The 27,221-nt window shown below is 44.0% G+C and overlaps 1 protein-coding gene across 5 annotated transcripts in view; it reads right to left on the bottom strand.

The window, feature by feature from the left end:
• SV2B (synaptic vesicle glycoprotein 2B) overlaps positions 1-27,221 on the bottom strand; it is a 99,769-nt gene that overhangs the window by 30,859 nt on the left and 41,689 nt on the right. For 4 of the 5 annotated variants that reach the window (XM_050967405.1, XM_050967402.1, XM_050967406.1 and 1 more), the window contains one exon: positions 13,573-14,458. In XM_050967405.1, coding sequence (XP_050823362.1) covers positions 13,573-14,095 — 523 coding nt within the window. In that variant the 5' untranslated portion in view covers positions 14,096-14,458. Of the gene's footprint in view, positions 1-13,572; positions 14,459-18,579; positions 19,074-27,221 lie in introns of those variants that run through there. The other variant, XM_050967404.1, reaches the window with a different exon arrangement.

Raw genomic sequence — 27,221 nt, 5'->3', positions numbered from 1 at the left:
CACAGAATAGTTTAGGAGTATCAGAAATGGTATGTTTTACTGGCAATTTCATGTGAGAACCCAGGGACCCAGTGGGCCATGGGAGAAAATGGATTTGCAAAGTTACTAAACTGTTTATCTTCCTCTTTTTTAATTTTCTCCCAGGAGTGCGAGGCAGAAAACCCAGGGCCAAGTGAAGGAAGGTGAACTGACCTTCATCCTGCTGACAGATTGGTGATAGAAAATCCAACCAACCAACCAGGACTAAAAAATCAGCCACAAAACAGAGGCTACTGACTGAACACTGTTAATAACTCAGCAAGCAATGAGCATCCTCAATTCCAGCAGGCATTCTTTTTGGTTCGCAGAGCAGTCTACCCACCTCCGGTTTGCTTTGATCAGCCACTGCAGTAACTGTCCCACCTGTAAATCTGGGAATGGCCCTAATTTTGTGGTTTGCCATCTCTGTCTATAAAATTGTCTAGATTACATCAGCCAGTAACATTTTAAAACAGAAAAGGCAAACTAAGCTCCCTTAATTGTGATGCAACACTGCTATCACTGAGCCACTGGTGAAACAGCTAGAGAGAAACCCAGCCCAACCTGTCTTGCACCAAGAGTGATGTGCAGACAGATTGGCACTGAGATGCTCATAAAATAAACATATGGATGGTATCCCAGATGAAGCTCCATGAGACAAGCCTCTTGATTTCCTGGGACCTCTGTGAGCTGAGACCCAAAGTCAGTCACTCCTGGGCAAGGGGCAAGCACCCACAACTCCTGCTGGAGACAAACAGATGAAGGGGCTCAGAACCCCCCAACAACCAGCCCGCTCCCATGTAGGTGCCTATATATGGTTCAGGGGATTGATACTGTGAGATTCTGTTATTCTGGGATGTGTTAGGAGTGGCATGTGTAAGACAGGAGGTAATTGTCCCATGCTACACAGCACTGGTGGGGCACCAGCTGGAGTACTGTGTCTAGTTTTGAGAACAACACTTTAAGAAGGATGTCAACAAATTGGAGAGAGTCCAGAGGAGAGCAACAAAAAATGAGAAGATGTTTGTTAGTCTAGAGAAGAGAAGGCTGAGGGGAGACATAATAATCTGCAAATGTCTAAAAGGTTCTCATAAAGAGGACAATGATTAATTGTTCTCCATGTCCACCAAGGGTAGGAGTAGAAGCAATCGGCTTTGTTTGCAGCAAGAGAGATTTAGGTTGGCTATTAGGAAAAAGTTTGTAACTGGAAGAGTAGCTAAACATTTGAACAGGTTACCAAAGGAGGTTGTGGAATCTCCATCATTGGAGGTTATTAAGAACAGGTTAGACAAACACCTGTCAGAGATAGTCTAGATCCACCTAATCCTGCCTCAGTGCAGGGGGCTGGACTGCATGACCTCTTGAGGTCCCTTCCAGCCCAACATTTCTATGATTTACAGCCCTGTTTCTAGACCAACGAGGTTCTGGTAAAAGTCAGGGCTGCCCAGAAGGGGGGAGAGTAAGTGGCGCAATTTGTCCCAGGCCCCAAACCCTGGAGGGGCCCCCACAAGAATATAGTATTCTATAGTTTTGCAACTTTTTTTTATGGAAGGGGCCCCCGAAATTGCTTTGCCCCAGGCCCCTTGAATCCTCTGGGGAGCCCTGGTAAAAATGTCCTTTCATAGGTCGAGCTAAAGAGGTTCAGACCTCACCCTGAGTCAAAGCCTGTCTTCACTGAGAGTTACCAGTGCTTCTCAGGAACTGGTCCTATGATGTGTAAAACCTCCTGTCCAAAAAAACTTGTCAGTGGGAGACCAGGGAACAGTAATGAACATTCTTGCAATACATAAATGACTTGACTTAAGCTGATGACTGCAGGCATCATTCAACCATTCGGCAGAGGATTGATGAAGGGCAGCATCTGGCACAGTCAACTCCAATATTCTTCTGGATTGTAAATAGCCTATTTTTTTGTGTGGCAAATGTTAATCAGATCTTGGGAAAGTACATGCGACTAAAAACACTGACATCCTCTAACTAGAGCTGCGGGATTAACTCATAGTGAATTATTTAGTTTTCTTTCTCTGTTCACAGACTTTCCATGACCTAATCTTAATTTCCTTTCGTATATTCACTGTATGAATTTGTTCAACATTTTTTTTCCAATTATTCTTTTTCATTCTGTGACTTGATCACAAACAGTTCGCTGAGCATATTTGCTATTCAAAATTCCATCCATGTTGATTGGTTAGACAGGTAATAGCATAAATAGTTAACACATATTCTAACAGGCCACTTCACTTTGACTGGTCCCTTAGAGCAGTATTTCCCAAACTTGGGACTCCGTTTGTGTAGGGGAAGGTTCCCGTAGCTCCCATTGGCCAGGAGCAGTGAACCGCGGCCAGTGGGAGCCGCGATCAGCCAGACCTGTGAACACAGCAGGTAAACAAACAGGCCCAGCCCACCAGAGGCTTTCCCTACACAAGCGGCATCCCAAGTTTGGGAAACACTGCCTTAGAGTATGTGCTAACTACTTACACTAAACTATCTGTTGGACTTTGTATGTAGGGCTGGGCCAAGCCAGTTTGTTTACCTGTCACATCTGCAGGTTTGGCCAATTGCGGCTCCCACTGGCCATGGTTCACTGTCTCAGGCCAATGGGAGCGGCGGGAAGTGGCGCGGGACAAGGGATTTGCTGGTTGCCACTTCCTGCCACCCTCATTGGCCTGGAACTGCAAACTGCAGCCAGTAGGAGTCGCGATTGGCTGAACCTGTGGACACGGCAGGTAAACAAACAGGCCCAGCCCCCCAGGGTGCTTACCCTGGCAAGGCACATGCCAAAGGTTGCCAACCCCTGCTCTAACCCCACCAACTGCAGCTGCTCTGATTCCATCCAGGAGAGGGAAGCGGCTACGTGTCCTGGGCATGTTGGCTGGTGTGTCAGTCACCTATCCCGCTGATAAATCTGGCCAACAGAATAAGGGATGTTCATGCAGCACCACTAAGCCCATGTTCCTGCACCCAGATTAAAAATGAATGATCAGGCAGGGTTAATGGTTTTCTGCAGGGAAAATCCAGGTTGGCAGCTGTTCATCCAAAGCTTCTTAAAAACAACAGCAACAAAAATGAATCTGCTCAGGAGGCGGTTGCTGCATTCTAACATGCAAGACTCCTTTCTTGTAGCCAGTGATCTATTATTATTATAACTGAATATCCCGACGGAGGGCTTGGGAGCCAGGTGCCCAGCCCTGGAGGGTATTTGTTATTCAGCAGCAGCCGCCCAGCTCAGAGTGAATGAGCAACTGCTCCAATACTCTGGATATTTTATGGAAGTCCCCCTTTGTTACAAACTGTCTGATTCAGCCATTTGGACTGAAGCAAATGCTGCTTCTTCTCTTTCTGCAAACAAGAGACCTGGTGGACTTGAGAGCTTTGTTAGAGGAGTGATAATATTGAGGGAGATCCACAGTTCTGCAAAAGCATCAGGACTCGTTTCCTTATTTTATTTAACAAAGGAACTGATCCTGTATTAGCAGATATTGAGGTGCTTTGTGCACCACAGCTGGTGACCACAGACACACTGCAGGTGCAAACTGTCAGTCTGCAACAATGTCTGCATTGTGCATGCGCTCTGTATTGGCATCCTTTGCTCCCCAAGGGCTGAACTGAGGCTCATCGCCCTAGTGCCTCAGGATATCATCTAAGGGAATAGAGGAGACTTGTAGTCAGGCCTCCGTGTGCCAAATCCTGGTTTCCATACTCCAGGGCACAGAGGTCAATGTAGGCAACAGCAGTTGCTTCGACCAAGTTGAAGGTACTCAGCTCCAGGAAGGAGAGAAGGGCAAACATCTGTTCACAGGTGTATCTTTGCTTGGTTTGGGGCCAGAGCAGGATTTGGCCAATAGTGTTATTTCTAATCAATGATAGGATTTGAATTAATTGCATGGCTGGTGTCAGTGAGACAATTGATGCAGAGAATGTAGTGCTTTGAGTTTAAAGTCACTGCAGACTGGCAGCTTTATGTGCGGGAGGGGGGGAGAATTTAAAAGGGCAACAACTGCACATGAAGAAGCAGTCCAAGAAGGAGCCTGGAACTGCTATTGTAGCTGAAGAACAGATCAGATTCTGAGCTCAGGAACCCAAGCTAAAGGTGGGCCCCAAGGTTATTGCTCTGTGATACAGCATTTGTTAAGATGAGTTCTATGTAAGGTGCATTAAAGCTATTGATTAGTGTTGCGAAACATAACTCTGTGGAAGTGGCTTCTTTTTAGTTTCAGATATTTTTTTATTAAGTCTTGTAAAGCAGTGGCAATGGGTAAGTCAGCCCCCAAAACCTTCAAACAATCAAGATCTGCAGCCATCACTTCAGTGGCTATTAGAGGCGAACCACTTCGCTGGTTTCTGAGGAACTGGTGGTCAGTTACAGTACAACCCACTCCACAGCTGAAATGAAATCAAGGGAATTATTTATTATGATGGACAGTTGGGGGGAGTGTCCTTTTGTGAAGACTACATGCCCCAGCAAACATCATAAAACCTTCATTTACGCACCTGCACTAAAATACTCCCGCGGTAAGTGCCAGAATAAGTAAAGGAAAGAAGATGTACTAATAGCAATTTTCCTGGATGGACATCTTACAACGTTGAATGATATTCATCATTTACTAATCTTTTATAAAATGTGCTCCATGTTTTTCTTCTGGGGGAGTTGTGCAGGAGGCCAGTTATAGAAAGGCTACATGATCTGGATGAGGCTACAGAAAGAAGATCACCAGTTTTGTAAAAGATACAAAACTGAAGGAAAAGCAAGTAAGGATCAGAGCAGCCAGAATCCAAAGGAATCACAGCTACTTAGGTGACTAAGCAAATGATGATAAGCCTCAACGAAAGTACAGTCATTAATTAGTCTATGCAGAAGAAACCAACCTGCGAAATGACAGCCTAGTGGGGCTGTCATCCAGAGTGCAGTGCACAAAAGGGATTTAGAGATTACTGATAATTGAAATCATGGACCCAGTCCATATACCACTGCAGCCAAAAAGGCAAATTAGATATTGATGCAGGGGATATGAAAGAGGTAATATTGTTACTTTCTAAAACCATTGTGTGTTAAATCCCTTCTGGAATATTGTGAGCATGGTCCCACAGCAACAATTCTATTACCTCCAAAAGGAAACAAGCGTGATATTAGGTCAGAGGTCGGCAACCTTTAGCACGCAGCTCGCCAGGGTAAGCACCCTGGCGGGCCAAGCCACTTTGTTTACCTGCCGCGTTTGCAGGTTTGCCACTCCAGGCCAATGGGGGCCCCGGGAAACAGCGCAGGCCAAGGGATGTGTTGGCCGCAGCTTCCCGTGGCTCCCATTGGCCTGGAGTGGCAAACTGCTTCCGGTGGGAGCCGCGATTGGCCAAATTTACCGATGCAGCAAGTACGCAAAATGGCCCGGCCCGCCAGGGCTCTTACCCTGGTGAGCTGTGTGCCAAAGGTTGCCAAACCCTGTATTAGGTATTGGAAATCTAAATAGTAAGCAGAACTGGGCAAAATAATTTGATCAGATTTTGAAACTAAGTTCCTTCTGCTGTGTTCTTCCTGTTTTTTGCCTTCATAGAATATTCTAGAGAACAAATTTACTGTCAGGAATGTCCAATGAAATAGCAAATGTTATGAAAATATAAAAGGCTATTCACTGGAAACAAATTTTGAATTTGGAAACTTGAGAGTTCACACCAGAAACCTAATTCCAAAAGTTATGGTCATCCAATCAGGGACAGAAGTATGTTGTGTGACCTAAACCCAGGGTTGTGAGTTCAATCCTTGAGGATGCCATTTGAGGATTGGTCCTGCTTTGAGCAGGGGGTTGAACTAGATGACCTCCTGAGGTCCCTTCCAAACTTGATATTCTATGATTCTAAGCAAAACTAACTAAAGAAGCACAGATGTTGGGTATTAAATGTAACAGCTGTCAAACAATTTAGAGAACAATCATTATTTGCAGCCATTATGCTGTGACTAATATAAAATAATGAATATATGTGAGAAGAATGCAATCTGTTCAGAAAATATTTGTCAAAAGTAAAAGGTGAAATTCAAAGAATAAACTCTTGGTTATGAATAATTCAACCAGCTGTAGCTATGCAGAAAATGTAAAGGCATTGGGTTTGTTCCCATTGAAAAAGAGGAAACCTTTGAGGTGCCATCATCAAAGTTTCCAAATTAAGAAATTCTTTTGGCTTCTGTTGAAATTCCATCACCAATGTTGTGCAAGAGGTCAGACTAGAGATCACAATGGTCTCTTCTGGCCTTAAACTCTATGAATCTATGAATAAGAAAGGATGGATACAATACTATACTATGCTAAGTGCTTATTAATTTATTATTACTATTATAATATTCCAGCAAAGTTGTTAGAGACAAACTGTCCTAGAAGCCAAAAGACATAAGGTAAAATTTTCAAAATTACCAAAGTGACTTAGATTCCTATAGGGCAAAATCACTTTTGAAAATGGGACGTTGGAAGTCAATGAGATGTAGGCTCTTAAGTCAAGTAGAGGCTTTTGAAAATTTTACCTATGGTCCAAAGGACCTGGGAATAAATAGGGAACTCAGGCAGAATGATTTCACGCAAAGGAGTAACATTCCCTGGAGTAGATTTGCTCCTACAGAAGATTGGGGGCAGGGTACACTGAACAAATGGAAGATATGAATAAAATAGCCAAACAAAAGGTAGGTATGTTGGGTCGGATGGCCTTTTCGGTTCCTGATATTTCCTATGTGCTTTTACTTGTAGGACAGTTGCTGCTTTATCTATAGATCTCACTGCCCTGGAAAATGGCAATCAAATGATACAGAAAGAAAATTCCCGTTGGTTCATATAGCATTTGCTTTGTTGAATAAACAGAAGTGGAGATAGCTCACCTTCCATTTAAAATGACTTACCCTACCAGTTAAAACATGAGTCATCACACTTAAAATAATAACAATGGGATTTTCCTATTCAAAGGGAGGTGGGGAACATATATAAATTAGCCGTGAGTGATTTGTGGCTGCTGGGAATTCTGAGGGAATTCTGCAAAGTCAAAGCAAAGGTGGATTTAGGAACCCACAGAATCTTCCAACATGCCATTGAAAATGCGCGCTGAATATTTCACTGGGTGCCGCCAGCACAGAAAGTGGGTGTGTGTTTGCACTCAGTGTCATTCAAAATACCCCCACGGGTCTTGTCCATCAATTTAAAATTCATAACATCATCTGGTTCCCCCCCTTCTCCCTCACACCTAGTCCCTCTGCTAAACTGAAGTCTTCAATAGAAGAAGCCAAATTAATCCTTTGCCATTAAATGAAAAGTTGTTCATTTTGGCTCACGTCAGATAAAATTACTGGTGTGTTTACAAATGAGGAGACAATCATCACACTGCACCAAGCTCTACCTTCACAGCTAGATAGAACACCAGAGGTGCCAATACTGCAAAGAAGATATTGGCCAACACTGACTGGAACATTGGTAGTGTTTGTGCCTCTTTCGTGCCTGCCAATTCTAATGAACTTGCAGGCAGAAATGTTGCAGAAAACCTTAAGAAATACATTACAGAGTATTCATGAGCAGCAGATTTGGGTCAAAATCATGAATAGCGGCACCAAAAAATTGATTCTAAGTGTCCAGCTACACAACAAGCTTAACCACAGCAGTACAGAGTTTTCTGGCTTGGTTAAGAGCATGGTGATCCAACATGGTTGTTTGCAGCATTGTCAGGACAATATACTTATGGAGATATGTTCATAAATCATGTGATGGCCTAAGTCTTAGGCTGCCATGGTTAGGCTTGTAGGCCCAAGGCACAGAAAAGGGTGGGCCATCGGTAGGGCCCTACCAAATTCACGGCCATGAAAAACGTATCACGGACTGTGAAATCTGGTCTTTTGTGTGCTTTTACCCTATACTATACAGCAGGGATCGGCAACCTTTGGCACGCAGCTCACCAGGGTAAGCACCCTGGCAGGCCGGGCTGGTTTGTTTACCTGCCATGTCTGCAGGTTCGGCCAATTGCAGCTCCCGCTGAGATGCTAGTAATAGCAATATTGAATGTACATAGTACCACTAATCAATATGCATGCATGGAAGGTATAATCTGATTGGTTGATATTCCTCCATATGCCAGAATTGCTCACTTCTCAAGTGAATAGAAACTTAATGACTCACCACAGAACTGTTTTGAGCCAGTCACAAGGCAGGAATTTTCTAGTTGCAGTAGATTTAATACATTTATTTATTATTATTATTATCATTTTATTTTATTTATTACAGCATCAGACTCAGCTAAAGCAGAAATGTCTGACGAATAAGTGGAAATAATCTGGTGACAAATTAGCAAACTTCTCTGCCCACAAAATTTTAAAATGCTAAAATATTCACTGCTATGGGTGTGGGCTTTTAATTCCCCCAGCACTCGTCTTTGAAACAACATTTCACGTCAAGGGAAAGCCCAAATACTTGTTCTTTACCATTAGGAATAACTGGGGTTAAAACAGCCGTTAATTTGCATCTGAAGTAGAACTGTTTATTTTCAGCACAAAATTGAAATGTTTTATGAAATTTCAGAGGTGTCACATGGATTTCTCACATTTCAAGAAGCTCTATGGGCATTTGTTTGGTTGCAGTTTTTACTGGAGCTGACTGTAATTTTGGTAATTTTTCCACTTTTTCTGAAGGGGGAAAAACATGCAGAACACCAGAGGTGCTGGAACAATTTGTATAGTGGGGGTGCTGACAGCCATTGAACCAAACTGTAAACCCTGCATATAATGGAAACCACTTCAAGCCAGTGGGTGCAGCAGCATCCCCACACCCCCAGTTCCAGCACCTATGGAAAACACTGGGACTTAAAGGCAAAACATCCTTTCGGCAAAAGCCAAAGTTCACCAGTTTACATAGCACCACTTTTAGCTCTTGCAATTTGTCTTTCTTCTTTTCTTAAATGGTTTGATTATTTCTCCTATTCATTTTCCATTTGCCCATTCCCCTCCACCCATGATCAAGAGAATGAGAGCCACTTTCATAGGTGCAAACATTATCAGATGCCTGGAAGCAAACTTAGCTCTGTCTGGAATGACCTAATCATGTTTCCTTATCGAAAATACGACTAGAACAGGCACCAGACAATAAATATGAACCCTTGTGCTGATTCTATTTGTACGTAGAAAAGGTTAGGGATAGTAACTCATGCGTCTATAACGACCCAGGGGCCATGGTAATTTGAGTGAAAGCCATGCCCACTCTAATAAAACCTCTGCTCATTTCACATAGACACACTCTTGCAGATTATCACTGCACATTAGGCACAGATTGAGCCAAAAGAGCTCTTTGATTGCTACCATTATTCTGACAAGTCAGTCTATAGGTATCATTGAACCTTGAGCATTAACAATTTGCCAGCGTACAACCCCTACAACATCAAAGAACTGAAATACCCAGAAGGAAATGAGCGTGTGTCAGAAGATCTGAGCTGCCTGAATAGGTCTGACTACTGTCTCCTTTTTTGAGTAGTTGGTGTGTGGCCAGGAAAGTTGAGCCAGGAAAGGTTCCAAGGAAGCTAAGCTTTTTGTATCCATCGTTAGCACCTTTATAGTTCTCCCCTTCAGGTGCTAAGCTCAGTTGTGCCTATGCTAACATGACATGCCCTCCTGGGTACTCAGAAGAGGAGAAATCCTACACCAAGGGCACAGAACCCTCCTGAATTTGTGTCATTGAGTATTCATTATTCATACTCCTGCACATCTCTGCAGGCTCCCACATGCATTAAGCCTGCTGCAGGAGGGAAACCACCGACAGTTGAGACTATATTAGCCAAACCTTTTTTTATTTAAAAAAAATGTACTGATTTGAGAACCTTCTTCTATCCCACATCAACTAGTAGCAGCAGGGAAATACCTCATTGGTGTAGTCCACTTTCCTCTGCACCTCCCCTATCTGGCTCTTCACTGACCTGCACCAGCCTCAAGTTCTGACTCCAAGCTCCAAAATCTGACTCCCAAAACAACTAGAGATGTGGAAAACTGCAAATCCAAGTTCTGAAAAGGCCCCTTTTAACCTTAAGGAGAACTCCCACGGAGAAGGAACTAGGAGGAAAATGCCATCCCCCTTCATTAAAAATTGCAGACAGATGAACCTGATCCTGGTCTGCAAGCAGTAATTGGATAAACATGCAAAAAGTTAGTTTGCTTCTCCAAAGCTCACTCTGTGAACATTGAGTCAGGTAAGTATTGGGTTGGGAAAAACAGAAGAACAAGCTTCCTCATGAGACTTCTGGTACTCTCTAGCTCTGGATGGGCCAGTAACACTTCAAAGATATTTGGTGGGGACATATCAGTGCTTCTGACTCTGGTGCATGTTAGACTGAGCTCCACCAAGATAGACATTTCTAGGGTCAGATTTTTAAAATAAATGGCCTGTTGTTCAAAGGTTCTTACCACCCAACGTGCTGAAAATCTGGCCAAAAGCCTCCCAATGGGAGCTGCTGAAAATCTGAAGCTGAACTCTTTTGACATTTTGGCCTTAGAAAATTGAAAAAACTTTCGGAGGGTGGATTGAGACTAATAAGCTAAATAAATAAATAAATGTCCAGCCCCTAAGTCCAGCTGATGCACAATTACTGCAGGACTTGGGGGTGGGATTGGAGAGAGAAAGGTGGCTCTGAGCTAAGTTACACCAGCCAGAGAGGTCCTTATAAGGGCAGCGGTCTGTTCCCTTTGTACTGAAAAAGTGGCATATGGGGGATGGATTTGACTCAAGCTCTGAAGTTAATTTCAGTTGAGAAAAACTGGCTGAGATCACGGGCCAGGATATAATCTACAAGCCTGGGAGATTTCTCCACCATCACTATGGATGCACACACTACTCAACCATCCCAATTCAGATACTCCAATGGTTGCTTCAGTTGTCCTGTAAACCTCCATTATTGTTGCCTGACTGGGTATCATTATCAGATAATTATCTTTATCAGATAAGCCTGGACTCCTCGGGGCCTGGGAAAGTCTATACCTTATTTGGGTTAAAGTTTTCAGGAAAAAGTTATTTAATCCAAACTATTCCACTCAACTTCAACCTCAGTCAAAATAAATAAACCTTTGTTCAATGCCCAAGGGGACAGGACAGGAGTGAAACCAAGTGGGAGTTGTTACAGGCTGACTCTTCAATCTCGTGTGGGACATTAAATTCATTCCCCAGATTTAGGAGGAATCCTCCATAGGCTACTTTTGACCCAGTACACATTAGCCAACAGCTTCAGAGGATAATCCGGTATCCAAAGGGAAATGACTGCACAGCTTCTCTGCTCATTAGGACTTTGGGCAAAGAGACATGGCGTCTGGACAAAGAGAAGAACATTGGTGAGAAGGGCAGCAACAGAGGAGACAATGTGGCAGCTTGCAAATTGCTGTGGAGGCCTAAGATTAGCAGCTGGGGAACACTCAGGCGTGTGGAGGGGGAAGGTACATGATAAGAAAAGAAACCTACACAGGCACCAAGAATAGAACTGAGCTGCAGCCACCTCTGCCTCTGGATGGAGAAAATAAAAAGCTAGTTGATGCGTAAAGTTTCCTGGTTCTATGAGTGTTAAACCAGATGGAGCTATATCCTGTACTTCTTACGCAGATGAAATTCCCATTGATTTTGGTGGACATTTTACCTGAGTAAGGAGTGCAGAACCGAGCCCTTATAGATCAGCATGTTGTTATTTCAGATAGGCCTTTCAGTCCACTTGCACCATACCAACCACAGAGGAAGCAAGAATCCTATCAGTCAAGGAGCTTTCAATTCAAAGATACACCCAATACAATGCAGGTTCATACTGAGCCAACTGGACAAAAGTTGGACTTCCCACCAAAACGTACAGTTTGAGGGTTGATTAATATTGACTAGACTTCATGGAAAATAAGGTCTTTAGGAGAGATTTAGAAGAGGAGAATGTGATAGGGATGGAGTTGCAGGCATAAGGGGCAGCACCGAGGAAGGGATACATGTGAAAACCTGAAGCTGTATCACCAGATGGAAAGGAAATGCACCAACTAGATGCTCCATTGTTCAGTAGCACCAAGGTGACAGAGAGAGAGACTGCTTAAAACTGTTACAAATGCCTCCAATTTATACTAATGCTGACTCCAAACTCCAGCTGGTAACTCTATAAAGCTCACTGAGACTTTGCAGAATTTCTGCTATCATCACACTGAGAATGTATTTGCAGTGGAGAGGAAAGAAGGATGCAAGGAATCAGAGACATTCAGTTGTGATTGAACTGTCCTTTAAGGTGTTTAAATGAAACTCTTTCTGTTTCCCTACTGTAATCTAGCACCCGCCTCCTCATTACCCTTCAGAACACTCTGCCACTGTCAGCGTGAGAGCCGTCTTCTCTGCAGATCCTGCTATCTGAAGGAAACTTGCTGCGTCTCTCTGCGTAGCTTCCTGATAGCCCAGTTGTAGCTTCCTTTCTGATGCACCCCTCAGTACGGTCCAAAAGTCGAGCTGATCAGAAAATGGGGGAGAATTCTGCAGGAATTCTGTTCATCAAAAGCCCAAACCCGGACAACTGAAAAAATTCAGACTCTCAAATAATAATCATGATTATTAATAAAAAAACAGTTGAAAGCTGCCAAACATTTTTGGCCAAAACATTATTTTGGTTTTCGGTTTCCAGGTGCTCAAGGAAAGGAAACACTTCCAGAAAAAATAACATTTAGTCAAAAACAATTTTCCATCCAAAAACTGTTGCAGTAAGCCCTGCCCAAGAGTGCTCTTCTCTGCAGAGAAGCCCTGTGTCTCTTGTCTTCCTTCCTATGTCTCTCCTCATTCTCATCTATCCATTCTTCTTCAAGCCTGATCAGAAAGTTTCTCTTTCCCCCTCATTTATACGCCACTCAGATACCACAGTGAAGGGCATGAGATTAGATTTGATTAGATAGGAAACTCCCGTACATAAAAAAAATATGTCTAAGGGAAGCTCACCCTCCTGTGGATGGAAATGAACTGGGATGAAGGCAAACACACAGAAAAGATCCTCTGGGACATAGGTTCTGCTCACCCACTTAACCTAGTTTAATATACAGTTAAACCGACTCATCTACATTAGGCTCCATCAGATCTGGATGACGCTGCTTTGTGAGCTTCTCATTACAGTTGAGCTACTAAATAGGTTGAAATCTAGTTCCCTGGGTGCTCAGATTGGGAGTGTCTCCATGCATGTTTGTCCTTTACATAAGCCTAATATTTTTGTATAAATAAACCTGCTCTCTGGAAACAGCACACTAGGCTGCCTGGCAGGGGAGGTAATCCAAGTTCAGGTGCCAGGTGTGTCCTGGGCTGTGACTACAGGAGCTGTGACTACATTCAGCGGCTGAGTATGGGCGTGCTTCTGTTATATTGCTCTTGAGAAGCCCCATTCTCATCAGCACATGGAAGGGCATGGACAGGGTCAGGAATCTGCTCCATCTAGTCACCCCCCTGCGAGAGGGAGTCAGGATGGGGAAAATGGGGAGGATCCTGAATGAGACCGCCCTATGGAATAAGTTATGTTTGGATCCATCCCTGCTGCATAATGTCTGAAGGAAGGCTGTTCAGTGGCACTTACCTAGCATCCCTTTGTTTGAGCTGGACAAGCACATATCCTTCTCAGCACTGGGCAGAACAAAGCCAACTACAAACACCTCCACCCCGTCCGCCATCAGTGCCAAGCCTAAAACAAAGAAAAGCGTCCACTGGAAGCGCCCGTGGCCACACTCCTCAATGATGTTCTCATACTGGTGGGCAAGCTGCTCCTCATCCTCCATCCGCTCGGCTATGAGCTCAGCCTTGTCTCTAAACTCATCGGCCATGGCAGGGGCTTTCTTCTTTTGTTTGCCCTTAATGTCATCTGGGTGAGGGATGCCCTGGTACTCTCCTTCATAGACCTCATCATCCTCATCATGGCCTTCCGTGGCATCGCTCTGGGCATCCTCTTCTTGGGTTGGCTCATTCTCATCATGGTAATAGCCATCTGAAGGTCCATAGTTGCCATCCTGATACCGGTAGTCATCTGACACCTGGTTCACCTCTCTAGCTATGTCCTTAGCCCCTTGATATAGATTTGCGTTGTTTCTATACCGATCAGACATTTTGAGTTTATACTTCTACACACAGTATACCGAGGTGTGTATAATCTTGAATATATACGGGTGTTTATTTATTTTGAAATCTCTGCTACTAGCTACACAAACATAACTTCCTTCTGATCTGGAATCTGATGCGCAGTGCACTGAGCTGACTGTAAAATTTCAGGAGGGAGTCTCTTACAGGGTTTTTGGTAACGTTTCAGGTTTGAGCTAGACTTTGTTGACTTGCATCTTTTAGTAGGAGGGAAGGTGTAGTTGGGACTGTTGACTGGACATATGTGAGGGTTCAGGAACTTTGTACAGGAGCTAGAAAGACTTGGCAGGTTGCTCTTTTTCCTGATCCATTGTGCTGATGAAGGTCATGCCCTGAGAAAGAAAGAGAAACAGCGATGAGACAATATTGAATTGACAGGAGACAGGCAGTGAGTGAAATAGACAACATTCCTAACACACTCTTTTCTATCTGAAGGATGCAAAAAGGAGATGAAACATTCAGAGACTGTGATTGCACCTTCTAAATGGTAAGCATGTAAAGGCTTTCATCTGGGTTGGAGACCATGATTACCCTACTGATGTCCCAACTTGTGGCTAACACTGTCTTGAATCAGAGTATGTCATTCCTAGAAGGCCGCAGCATTGGTTTCCAGAGAAGACATCATGGTACTGAGTGGTACTGATTGAGCAATGCCTTTAAGTCACTAGAGGAATGTCTGTTTGCCAACTTGGAGCCCAGCCTTCATGATATTTAGGCACTTGGTGACACCTTAATGAAAGAAAAATGGAGCTTTGCTTTCTCTTTTTAAGCCAGATCGCAGATGTCATTTTAGCATATGGATTTTTAAAAAAATGTATTCCCATCTGGACAAAAAGACATGACAGATGCAGTGCATGCAGAGAGAAATTCTTCTCCCACCCACCCATGCCCCATTTATTCCATTTCGAGCAGCTCATTGGAGGAGAAGTTTTCTCAGTCAGCAACAAATGAAGTTAATATGGAATCATGACCCTCTTCAGAGAAAACAGAGTGAAGCCAAATCCTTTATAAACAACCTCAGATTTTTGACACCTGTAGTCAGTTATTTTTCAAGTGGATTTCAGCCAGTTGGCTCTCTTGTGCCTTTTCCCATTATTACACAGAGCTGAAAACAAGGTTTTTGAAAGAAGGCATCAATTAGTAAATAAATATACAGTACAATCATGCAATAAGAGCTACTATAGGACAGATGTGGTATAAGACTGTTTTTCATTTTAAGCTTTCAGGTAGTAACCTAAATATGTAAAATATACATGAACCATTAACTGACGTATCTATATAATATGTAACCTGTAAGCACTATTTTTTTGTGTGTGTACGTATATATACACTTATGCACACTTTGTATGTGTGTGCACATGCACACTTTGTATTCGTGTGTGTGTGTGTACACATGCACACACATACATACATTTGTATGAAATGCAAAGGTGATATTCAACATCACAATGCAAACTCTGCACTTCAGAATATTACTCACATCATGTGGGCACTGAGCAAATGCCATAAAGCTGAAATTATATACACACAATTCAGATGGGAAATGCAGTAAAATTAACATTATCAAATGCTCTGAAGGGAATCACTTATGTCTCATGCTAGGAAAAGGCATTACGGTCCAAGTAGCATCAAAAATATTATTTGGATTAGTCTGCTTGTAGAGCAAGGTCTTTCTATAGTATATTGAAAAGAGTTCCCTTGAGCACGAATGGGGATCCTCCAAGCAGTTCCATGCGTTTATGCAAAGCCCCGTGATTCCTGTTGTGTTATATTTACAGCCGAATCAGGAGTTTCATGCAGAGTAAAACAGCTTTTGTTCTGGTGTCCTGTAACAGATCTGCTTTCTAGCTCATCTAGAGCACCACTCTTCAAACCTGCTTATGGAACTTACTAACTGTGGGAGGCACTAGCTTGCTGGTCATGAACACATAATCAGAAAGAGGAAGGTCCCAATATGCAGTACTACAGTTACAATACTACTGTTTCCAACAGAATTGCCATATTCGTGGTATGCCAAGCAAGTTCTCCATTCAAAACTACATTAACTTTGATCTATGATTTCCCTATAAAAGGCATCACAAGCCTTCCCGGCAGCAGGTAATAACCACCTGGCACAGTAGGTGTGCCAATAAGACCCCTGTAACTGAGTCTCCACCAGTGCACAGGTATGTTTATACCCACTGGTCCCTGCTGACACAAAAATAGTCTCACCTCAGCCAGTCACTGATGAACTAGTGCCGGGATAGGCAACCTATGGCACGTGTGCCAAAGGCGGCACGCAACAAGATTTTCAGTGGCATTCACACTGCCCAGGTCCTGGCCACCGGTCTGGGGGGCTCTGCATTTTAATTTAATTTTAAATGAAGCTTCTTAAACATTTTAAAAACCTTATTTACTTTACATACAACAACAGTTTAGTTATATATTATAGACTTATAGAAAGAACCTTCTAAAAAGATTAAAATGTATGACTGCCTGCAGAACTTTAAATTAGAGTGAATAAATGAAGACTCGGCATACCATTTCTGAAAGGTTGCCGACCCCTGAACTAGTGGTTTGACTCTTCCAGCTTGCAACAAACCAACTAGTCTGTATTAAGTGCTGATAAAAGCTTGGCCCCACATTTAGTGCTGGAGAGTACACTGTGGTGGATCATCCAGCAGGGTTATACACTACTTGACCTACCAATCTGCAAGCATCCTTCATTTCTAGGATTTAGTGCTATTTAGGGGATTGCGCTAGCATGGAGGTAGAAGGGAAGGAGGGAGAGATGAGAGGCTGCCTACCCCATCCACCCCGGGGAGAGGCAGAGTGCACAGAATGCTCCCTGCTACTACCTTCAAGGGTGTATACTGCTCCAAAGGGAGGAGGGAAGGAGGTGTGAGAATGGCCTTGCACACCTTCTTCATCAGCCAAGCTGGAGATGAGCAGGCTTCACTATCCTCAGGTACAAAACTCCCTGTGGCACAGCTCTTCTGGGAGCTGCCTTAGGTGCAACTAGCTTTGCACTACTCCCAGTCAGGAACAATCAAGCCATTTATAGGAGCCACTCGCAGTGCAAGGAAGAGACAAAATAAGAATCTTTTGGCATGAAAGAGGCCAGGATGCTGTGCTTGGTCTTTCTGCTCCTTCTAACCAACGTGTGCAGTTTGCACCGTGTGTTTCGTTAGATGTGTGGCATACACATAGGCCGCTTTCTCATTATGGGTGGCGGGGTCAGTCTCTCTCCGTGGGCACTGTCAGAGCATCTGTCTTTGCCTTAGCGCCCATGATATTTGTCGCTGCAGTAAGCACATTCTCTTTCTTTTGCTAAGTCACCCCATACATTTTCCATTAGGTTAAAAAGGCAGCCGGGGCATTTTCCAGGACTGTGAAAAACCAATCAATTAAAAAAAGAAAAAGAGGCAAGCCAATCAAGTCAGAAAGATCAAGCAACTCTAGAGAACGCTGCAGTAAAGAGAAGCCTTTGCATCCACTCTGGATGTGTTTATATGCAAAGAAGTTAATACACTGGTAGCCAGCAGAGGCATTTCACAGGTTATACATCTTGCATTTCATTGCTAAAGGGCCTCCAGTGTGGATTAAAAAAATCCACAGACTCCTCTGGAGTCTTAAAAAACCATCTCGCTTATGAAATAACCTTTTCCATTATACAAAGGTTCACTCCAAGAGTGGATATTATTCTCTTCAAGGCAGTGAGAATTTAGTTCCCTTGAGAATATTTTCTTCCAAAAAGAAGAGGGAAGGGTTTTTAAACGAGAACACTCTGTTCTGGTACAAAGAATCAGGAAGAACATTAGACCCTGCTGTTGAATTGTTCAAGTGGCATTTGTTGGCAGGTTTTGTTTCAAAGTGACCTCAAGTCTCAGCCTGTCAAATCAAAGAAAGTGACCTGGGCAGTGTTTCAATTGCCACTTTCTTTTCTGGAAAGAAGACGTTGCTTCCTGCTGATTGTTGTAAAGGTGAACTGCAAAGCTTTCTTTGTAAATGAAATTAGAATAATTAACAAACTTTTCAAGAATCCAGATCAGCAACAGACTTTAACATACCAAATCAGCAGCAGGCCCAAGATGCCTGAATACTATTAAAAAGCTGGCCCTTTATACCAGCACCCATTGAACTCAGTGGTAAATTTTGCTACTGATGTAAATGGGAGTAGGACTGGGTCCTCAATGCGCACTGGCAACTTGGGAGTAGATTAAATATACAATGCACCAGTATCTTCTCTGTCCTGACACTCATGGAAACCAATAACTGGTTATTTATAATTTGTTAAAATTACAAATAGATATATTTGACAACAAAAAAGCTGGAAATAATTTTCTCCTTTCCTAAGATGCCACAACATGAGCTGAGGATTGTGTGTGTCACCCAGAATCACAGGAGACAGAGGAGCATCCAGGTCATCACCCTGCCAGGTCAGGATTGTTCCCTACCGTATGGCACCACTTACCTCAAGGGCATTGTAAGGAATGCAGGAAATTAATGCCCTCTAGTGATATCATCAGCTATTGAAGTGGAAACACGAACCATATAATTCAGGTCTTGGCAGGTAAAAAGCTTTTCAGTTCATATTTACTCTGCAGAATGCAGGGCTATCAGCTGCACAGAGTCCGATCTGGATGGTAATGGCAGTGGCACCTGGGTCATTATCTTACTCAGCAGCTATACAACAGCCCCTGCCTTTGCTTTCACTTTACAGCTGGTCCACAGATTGCAGTCACACCCAGCAATTCCTGAGACAGACCCACTGACTCTAGCGGCACACACGCTCCTCTCCTGGGGCATGGAGTAATGCAGCACACACTCTTCTGGAGCAAGGAACTTCTGCTCTCTCCTTGCAGCTTGGACACCCTCTTGGGAGCAGGGAAATCTCTCTCTCTCCCTGCAGCCTGCAGGTTGTCCTCTCTCCCACACTCTTAGACTCTCTCACACTGCAGCCTGCATAGTACTCTGCTAACAACTTCACTCTGCTCGAATGCGTAGTGAGCCAGCAGTTGGCTGCATTCCCCCTCTGAATCCTCCTCTGCCACATGGTACTGGCCAGGCACTTTCCTGACCAGTTACTGGTTTCCACGAATGTCAGGACAGAGAAGATACTGGCGCATCGTATATTTAATCTACTCCCAAAGTGTCAGTGCGCACTGAGGACCCAATCCTACTCCCATTTACATCAGTAGCAAAAGTCACCACGGGGTTCAATGGGTGCTGGCTCTAACCCCCGGTGTTCTAAGCAGCTGCCTGTCAAGAGTCCTGTCAGCAGCTTCTTGTTTCACTCTGCCCCAGAGGAGATGCTGAGCCGTGAGACTGTTCCATGGAAGAAGGAGTAGTTATCATTTCAGTGGTTTATTGACTGCTCTCAGCTTAAACAGGGCAGCCCTTCCATTATGCCACTGGGAGTCTTTCATATCCAGCAGCAGACACATAGTCCAAGCGAAGTTACAGGTAATTCTATCTTTTCCTTGGGACATGTCTACCAGTATCTTACCCTGCAATTGCCCAGTACTTACATGATACTTACCCTGGAATTACCCTTTGCCTCTGTATGCTCTGTATTACTTACCTTTCAATTACCCCCTTGCTACTAGCTAACATATCTAGCCCTCTACCTTAGGCATTTCTATAGTACTCATCACCCAAGTATCTAAGCACTACCACGTTTAAATGCTACTTACTCTACAATTACCCCTCTTAGCTACCCCACTTATGCCCCCTCTCCCCCGGTTACCTTCTTTAATGTCAATCTGCTCACAGGTTTTGATGGACAGGTCTGGGTTCTTCTGGCTCCCGCCACCCACTCAGCAGGGTGAATCTTCTTTATTTTTTCCTATGAATTTATTTGGTGGTGCCTCCAGCCCCCTTGCTCCTTCCTGGCAAGGTCACCAGGGCAGTTTGGGAGGAAAACTCTAATCACAGGGTAATCCCCACTTACTTGCCAGATAGTTGGAGATTGCCAAGAAATAACACAGACACATACAATGCATGAAGCAGCTCCAGCGTGAGGAAGGGGTGTCTTTCCATAGTAGCCAGGAAGGATTGTGAAAGGGGAAGGGGTGTCCTCTCCCCTTCCAGCTGGTGGGAGTTGAGAAAGCCGTAGGAGGCTGGGAGTTAGTACTAGTAGCTTGAGCTTATTTGCTTCTGTTTTGGAACCTGGTTTTTACAATAAATTGAGCCTTAGGGACCTTGTACCTGGGATGTTATTTTCGCTCCGGTGCTGGAGCTGGGGGTGATGTGACACCCCCTGGCTTGAAGTGGTTTGCATTATATGCAGGGTTTCCAGTTTGGTTCAATGGCTCTCAGCACCCCTGCTGTAAAAATTGCTCCAACTCCCCTGCTGGCTGATGAATCTGCATTCCAGTGACCATCCCTCTGCTACACACTACTTACCCTCTAAACATACTGCACAAAACCCCTCTCTATATAGTATTTACACTCCAGGTTCCTCCCCACCGAATACTGCATACCATCCAATTATCCTGACTCTGCACAAAACGTATCCTTCATTAAATCCTGCCTCTGCATGCTATAATTTACTCTGAAAATACCCCTCCTCTACATACTACTTACTCTGCACTACATTACTGCACATCCAGGAGCTACTTGTCTGTGACCCAATATTGCCTGTTTATCCTGTGAGCAAGGTACCTTCTAATTTGTACTCTGGAACTTAAAAAGTTAGCACAAGTTCTTATATATGTCACATTGATATAAGAGTAAATGGTAGTAGGACCTTTTCTGGGGGCTGTCCTGTTTTCTCTAGCCTCTTATTCACCAAAGATCAGACGCTTCCCTCCCCACTTCATCATGTAGCCATAGGTTAGAGGAATAAGGTAGGTCTTGGGGTAATCCCTCTTGGCAGATTGCCAGGGAAGAAAGATTCAGGAGAGCATGGATGAGAATAGAATGGACAAGAAAAGACAAGAGATCTGTAATTTCTCTGTCCCGGGAGCAGAGGAGCTGAAAAGTGTGTGTGTGTGTGGCGGGGGGGGGGGGGGGGGGGGGGACAAGACCTGATAGGAGAAATTCAGATAATGTCCCTTCTTTTCCCAGATAGGAAGCAGGGAGGGAGATGCTAAGGGGCAGGGAGAGGGACTCAGAAATACTGTCATAGGATCTTTAGCAGGCACCAGCATAAACCCCAGAAACAGATGGTAGCTCAGTTTAGTATTCTGCCTGAAGGACAGCTCCTTCAGCAAAGCATCCACCCCTTCCTCGCCCCCAGAGCTGCTTTCTGCTGACAGCACTGGGAAGGGGCCCAAATCCTACAGCAGCCATAAGGACACTGCATTCGCAGAACAGGTTGTAAAACAAGCCTGGGAGGAAATTCTTCTCCTTGACTAGGAGAAGGGGAGCTGTGCCGTTATGTTTTTCTGATGTTCCAACCTGAATGAGAATATTCATGTGGATGCAATTAATGAATCCCTTTATATTAACCCAGGACCAGATTCTGAGAGATGCTGAGCACCCACATCTCCCATTGGACAATATCCTGGACTTCAGGGATCCTGGATTTAGAGAAGTATTATTGGATGGTAGCAGGGGACCTAAGTGAGACTGAATGCTGTCTACGTACGTGTGACAGGAAGGATGGTCCAGCGCTTGGGGACATTAGCTTGAGGGCAGGTGGACCAGGTTCAATTCTCTACTCCTGTGTGACTTGCGCAATTCACTTAGACTCAGCTCCTCAAAGGCATTGAAATCAAGGGGTGTTAGGCTCCAAAATACCTTTGATCTGGGGTTAGTGTCCCTGTGCCTCAGCTCCCCACTGGTAAAATGGAGATATTAGTACTTTGCTACCTCACAGCAGTGTTGTGAGGAGAAATGCATTATGAAGCTTGTGATCATAGACCATGAGTTATATGGGCCCATGGTGCCCGTGCTCCAACAATATTTAGCAACATGGGCCCAGCTCCACCAATGTTTGGGGCTGTGCTGCTGGCCTGGCATCCGGGGTCCCTGCTGCCGCCTGGGGCTCCACTGCCAGCTCCAGCCTCGGCCTCCTTACCCCCATCCAGGTCCCCCCTCCTGGAGACATGGCTCTGTTCCCATGTGGGAGGAAAGACTTGGATCCATTCTGGGCACCACCAAAAATTATACCAACCTGGCGCCCATGCTTGTGAAGTGCTCAAATGCCATGGTAACGATGGGCCAGGGAGCATAGACACTAAGTCCATAGATAGCGAGAGATAGTCCCTACCCAAAAGAGTATACAGCCTAACCAGACAAGATAAACAACCAAGGGAAGAAAGGAAGCACTAGTGTTCCCATTTCACAGCAGAGGAACAAGTTCCCAGAGAGATTAAACAGTTTGCCCAGGGTAACACAGAAAGTCTGTGCCAGAACCTGCAAATTGAAGCCAGACCTCCCGAGTCTCAATCCAACAGCATAATCACAAGAGCACCCGTCCCTTCTCTTTGGAGGGACACACTCAGTAGATCCATTAAAATGTCAGCTCTCTCTGAAGTCATTTTCTCTGTAATATGTGGTACACGCAGCATGCTTGACAGTGTGGTAAAAAGGTTTATTTGGAACAACTCACAGACCTGGTTTACTCCATCCCTTGAGAATAATGCAGCCAGTCCAAACCCATGATGGTAAAGTTTTCACTCCACCATTCTCTCTTCCTCTCTCTTACATTCACATACTTCTCACCTCTGTTTCAGGGGTTCTCTTCCATATGCTGTATAGAAAAATCTCCAACCCACCCTGGAAGACCAGAGCACTAGCATGTGTATCTGAAGCATGCTTTCCTCTTCTCTGTTTTCTCTCTAATGAATTTGATGACTTCATACAGATTTTTATTCACCTACGTAAAAACGTTTCTGCCCAAACCTGATTAATGACCTGCACCATCTTAATTTCAGGAGGGGCCTTGGGAAATGGCAAGGCTGGGGGGGAAACACCTCTGCTGCATAATTCTCATGAACTCCTTTGCCCGGGGAACAGGAAAGCACAGTAGAATTAATGTATATTAGTTAATATTCTGAGTGATTTTTTTTATCTCATTTGAAACCAGTAATCTTCGGAGGACTTCCTTAATGCTTCTGGCCATTTATTTGATTTTGCTGGAAAAAAAAGAAACAGACTATTTACCCTCTTGTATGCACTGTGATATTTTCTTTTCTGCTCACTAAGGCCATTGTTTTGTAAGTAGCCATGACTCTGCCCTCAGCTCCACCCATGTAACCTTCTTAACTGTGGGGTGCACAACTGGATTTAAGGGCAGAATATGGACCTGTGTAAGGATTGAGTCTAAAAGGGACTTTACTGAAGGGAGTAGGGTACAGAGGAGACTTTTTTTTTTCTGGCCTCTAAGGATATATGTGTAGCCTTTCTACTTTTCTGTTTGTGAAATCTGAGGGTGACTTTTGAACAGGCAGGTTTGCTTTAAAAAAAAGCCCTAGAATTTGTGCAAACACAGCACTTGGGGGGAAAAAACCTGGTGGTTTGTAGGAAAGGCTGGGTCTACCTTTGGGAAGATAACCCCCACCACCGTCAAAGCCCACAAACCAGATTGACTCATTTTTCTGGCTAAAGATGGCCCATAACTGGAACCTAGACTCTCAACCCCTTCAAATGTGAGTGTGTTTGGTAAAAAAGAAGTTGGATTCAAATCCTATTTTGGAACAATTTCTTGAAAGCACAGCCTGGGAGGTATCAGTACCACCAAATCTGAAGCTGATCTGGCCTCAAAAACCATGAATATTCACTGAATCCTAATTTATATCCAGCTCTGAACATGGCTTCCTCATTCATTCCTTAGTACCAGACATGGAAAGCTATGTGCATTTCCTCTACTGCCTGTAGTGAATAAACGCCTATCCCTGTGTCAGCAAAGGGGAGGGCATTGCTTAAGAGAAATATGCATCATATCCTCCCTCCCAGAGACTGCATCACCTCTGCAGTCCTCCTACTCCCTGCTACCCTGAGAGCAATGGGAGTTTGGGAGAGTCTAATAATAACTGCTATTCTGTGAACAGTAGTTATGCCTGCTGGCAATTGAAAAGTATTCTAGAGAAGACAAAGGGAGTCTTACACTCTACTGATTTAGTTGTAAGTGAATGGCACTCCCTCCTGATGGGTAAATAAGACAATACCCTCCATGTAAATGAGGCCATGCCTTAGAATATCAGGGTTGGAATGGACCTCAAAAAGGTCATCTAGTCTAACTCCGGGCAAGACTAATTGCCAGACAGATTTTTGGTTCTCTCAGGGATTGAACTCACAACCTTAGGTTTAGCAGGCCAATGTTTAAACCACTGAACTATCTCTTCTTCACATGCTTTTGGCCACCTTTTGTGGACCCATGCACAAAACTCAACAGGTGCAAAATCTGCCAAAGGGCTGAGCAATATCCAGGAGGAAAATTGCTTATCTCATTTGTGTAAAAAGATCTTAGGAGGAGAAAACCAAGGTGACCACTGAAAATTCACAGATGTTTTATTCTCAAACAGGGGTTGCTGCTTGGGTAGGGAAAGCCCCTGCAGGGCCGGGCTGGTGTGTTTACCTGCCCGTCCACAGGTCCGGCCTATCGTGGCTCCCACTGGCCACGGTTCGTTGCTCCGGGCCAATGGGAGCTGCTGGAAGCTGTGGCCAGTAAGTCCCTTGGCCCAGGCCACTTCCAGCAGGAAGTCAGACTACATGATCACAGTGGTCCCTTCTGGATTTACAATCTATGACTCTATGAAAACTCTGCAATTCTCATGCAGAATTCTTCACAGCTGCATGAGCTATAGTTATCTGTGGTCTGCTATCATGGATCCAGATCTCAAGGTTAGCTTGGATTATCTCCCCCTATAATGTTGCTACGCGATTGTTTTCATTTAATTCAAGTTGAATAATAATCAAATCATACAAGCCAATGTACTTAATGCATCAGTTTGCTCTGTTATTCACCCATTGAATGTTCCCCAATAATCACCAAGCATAAGGCTTCAGGTCTTGGAGTTTTGCCCTTATCAAACTCAGGTAGGTTTATCACATATCAGTGCAATGGTGGGAGGTAGGAAGGGAGTTGATTGTTAATGAAACGACTTTTCTTCCTTGCTTGGCTTCATAAAAAAAGTGTGATTCCTGGGGGGGATACGAATGAAAAGACGGTTGGTGCAGTAGGAAAGGATGGGCTTCCAAGGCATATAGAGCAACGTGGGGAATGGATACAAAGTGAGCAAGGTAGCAAGATATAAGATCAGAGATATAAAGGGGGATACGTTTGTGTGGCGCCTTGAAGGTGAGAATAAGAGGAATGAATTTGATGCAGAAGGCAGGAGAAAACCAGTGAAAAGGCTTTGAAGATGGAAGTGACATGGTCCAGAGCAGCAGGCAAACAGGAGGATTTTAACAGTGGTAGTCTAGATAGATTGCAAAGGAATAGGTTAGGAAGAGGAGAGATTAGGCAGGGAATGGACAAGGATTTCAGCCATATGGGCTTTTGGCAAGGATGGATTCCTGGCCAAAATATAGAGAGAAAAGTGACAAGATCTGGAGACAGCCTGGATGTAATAACAGATGGGAAAGAGGAATTAGTAGCCTGCTGATGGGCTGAGAGTGGAGGGAAATGGAATTAGGAGACAGGGAAGGAGGATAGGGCTAAGGATACATCTCAAATAGTTAGAGGGCAAGAATCAGAGACTGGAGTGAAGGAGGCCAGGATGTTTGGTGTAGGGAGGGAAGTCACTGGACATGTGAGGAAGTGTAAAGGGGAAAATGAAAGCTCTTGGGAAATTATTGATACATAAAGAGTAGAAAGAGAAACCCGGTAGTTTAGCAATAACATGAGCTGTAAAATTCATATCTGAGTATTATATTCCCCTCCTATCCTCATTAGAACCGAGCCCTTAATACTCACTACATCTTCAAAATCAAACTCCTGCTTGTCTTTTGTAATTGTATTTCATCTCCAGAACAAGTTGGAATAAGACCCATACCGAGGACACACAACATTTTACTAGCGCATATATCAATGACATACATTTATAGGGAGCTAATGGGGGGGAAATCAACCCGTCTAAATTGCTTAAAGTATGAGGGGATAATGCCTAGCTTTTTCTAAACAGATCCCATCTTTGTTGTGTTTACAGCCATTCGTTCCATATCTCATCCACATCATCACATGACCTGATCGCATGACACTAATGAAACAGCGGTCCTGGGATTTTCTTATACAGTGACATTGGGCCAGATCCTCAGCTGGTGTAAATCAACATAACTTTGTTGAAGACAATGGAGTCATGCTGATTTTAATCAGCTAAGGATCTGTCCCATGGTTTGGAAGCACTGGTGCTCCCTGACAGAATCATGACAGAAGTTTATAGTTAGATAGAGACAGATATTGCATAGCATATCATTTAAAAAGAGAATTCTCTTAGATTTCTCTTGACCCTCTCTCAATCCCCACTAGGTCCAGAGGGGATTATGTGCTGCAGTTTCTTGGGTTGGATCTAGCCAAAATCTAAGTCTAAATAATGACCTTCTAGGGATGGGTCCATATCAAAATGCCAGGTCTGAACTCCCCAAAACTTTGCATCCAGTTCAGAACTTCCCCAAATTTGACTTCTAGCTCAGGTACATGAACTTTCTCAGCACTGTTCATGCAAGTGGGTTTGATCTGTAGGAGGTGGGAAGCTACTTTGTCACCAATAAAAGGAATTTTTAAAAACCAAAAAATAAACATATTGTGATGATCTGGCATTTATTTTGCATTGCATATGGCTTGATGTCATGTCACAAGGTCATCACACATTCACACAATACAGATCTTGTCATATGAAGTCAAGACCTTTGGCCATGATTATTTTACTCATCCAATGCTCATTTTTCCTGGCTTCAGGGAGATAAAGGATTGTTTCCCTCCAGTCTCTCCAAGACTCATGGGAGGAATGCTGCCATCAGCTCATTCTCCCAATTCCACATGAAGCAATGAACAAACATGAAGCAAAAGCATCCAGTCCATCTATCCACCGGCTCAATGTTCCCCAAGCCACCTCATTAAGCAGAGCTCCACTCACTCGGCTTGCAGTCAGGATTAGTAATCATCACATGCACAGATTCTTCAAAGGCCACATGCAGAAGTGCAAACTGGGTATCACTGCAGTA

This window comes from Gopherus flavomarginatus, chromosome 9 (assembly GCF_025201925.1).
Source record: "Gopherus flavomarginatus isolate rGopFla2 chromosome 9, rGopFla2.mat.asm, whole genome shotgun sequence".
NCBI lineage: Eukaryota > Metazoa > Chordata > Testudines > Testudinidae > Gopherus > Gopherus flavomarginatus.
Note: the sequence above shows the minus strand (reverse complement) of the source record. Positions and strands in the feature narration are given on the sequence as shown.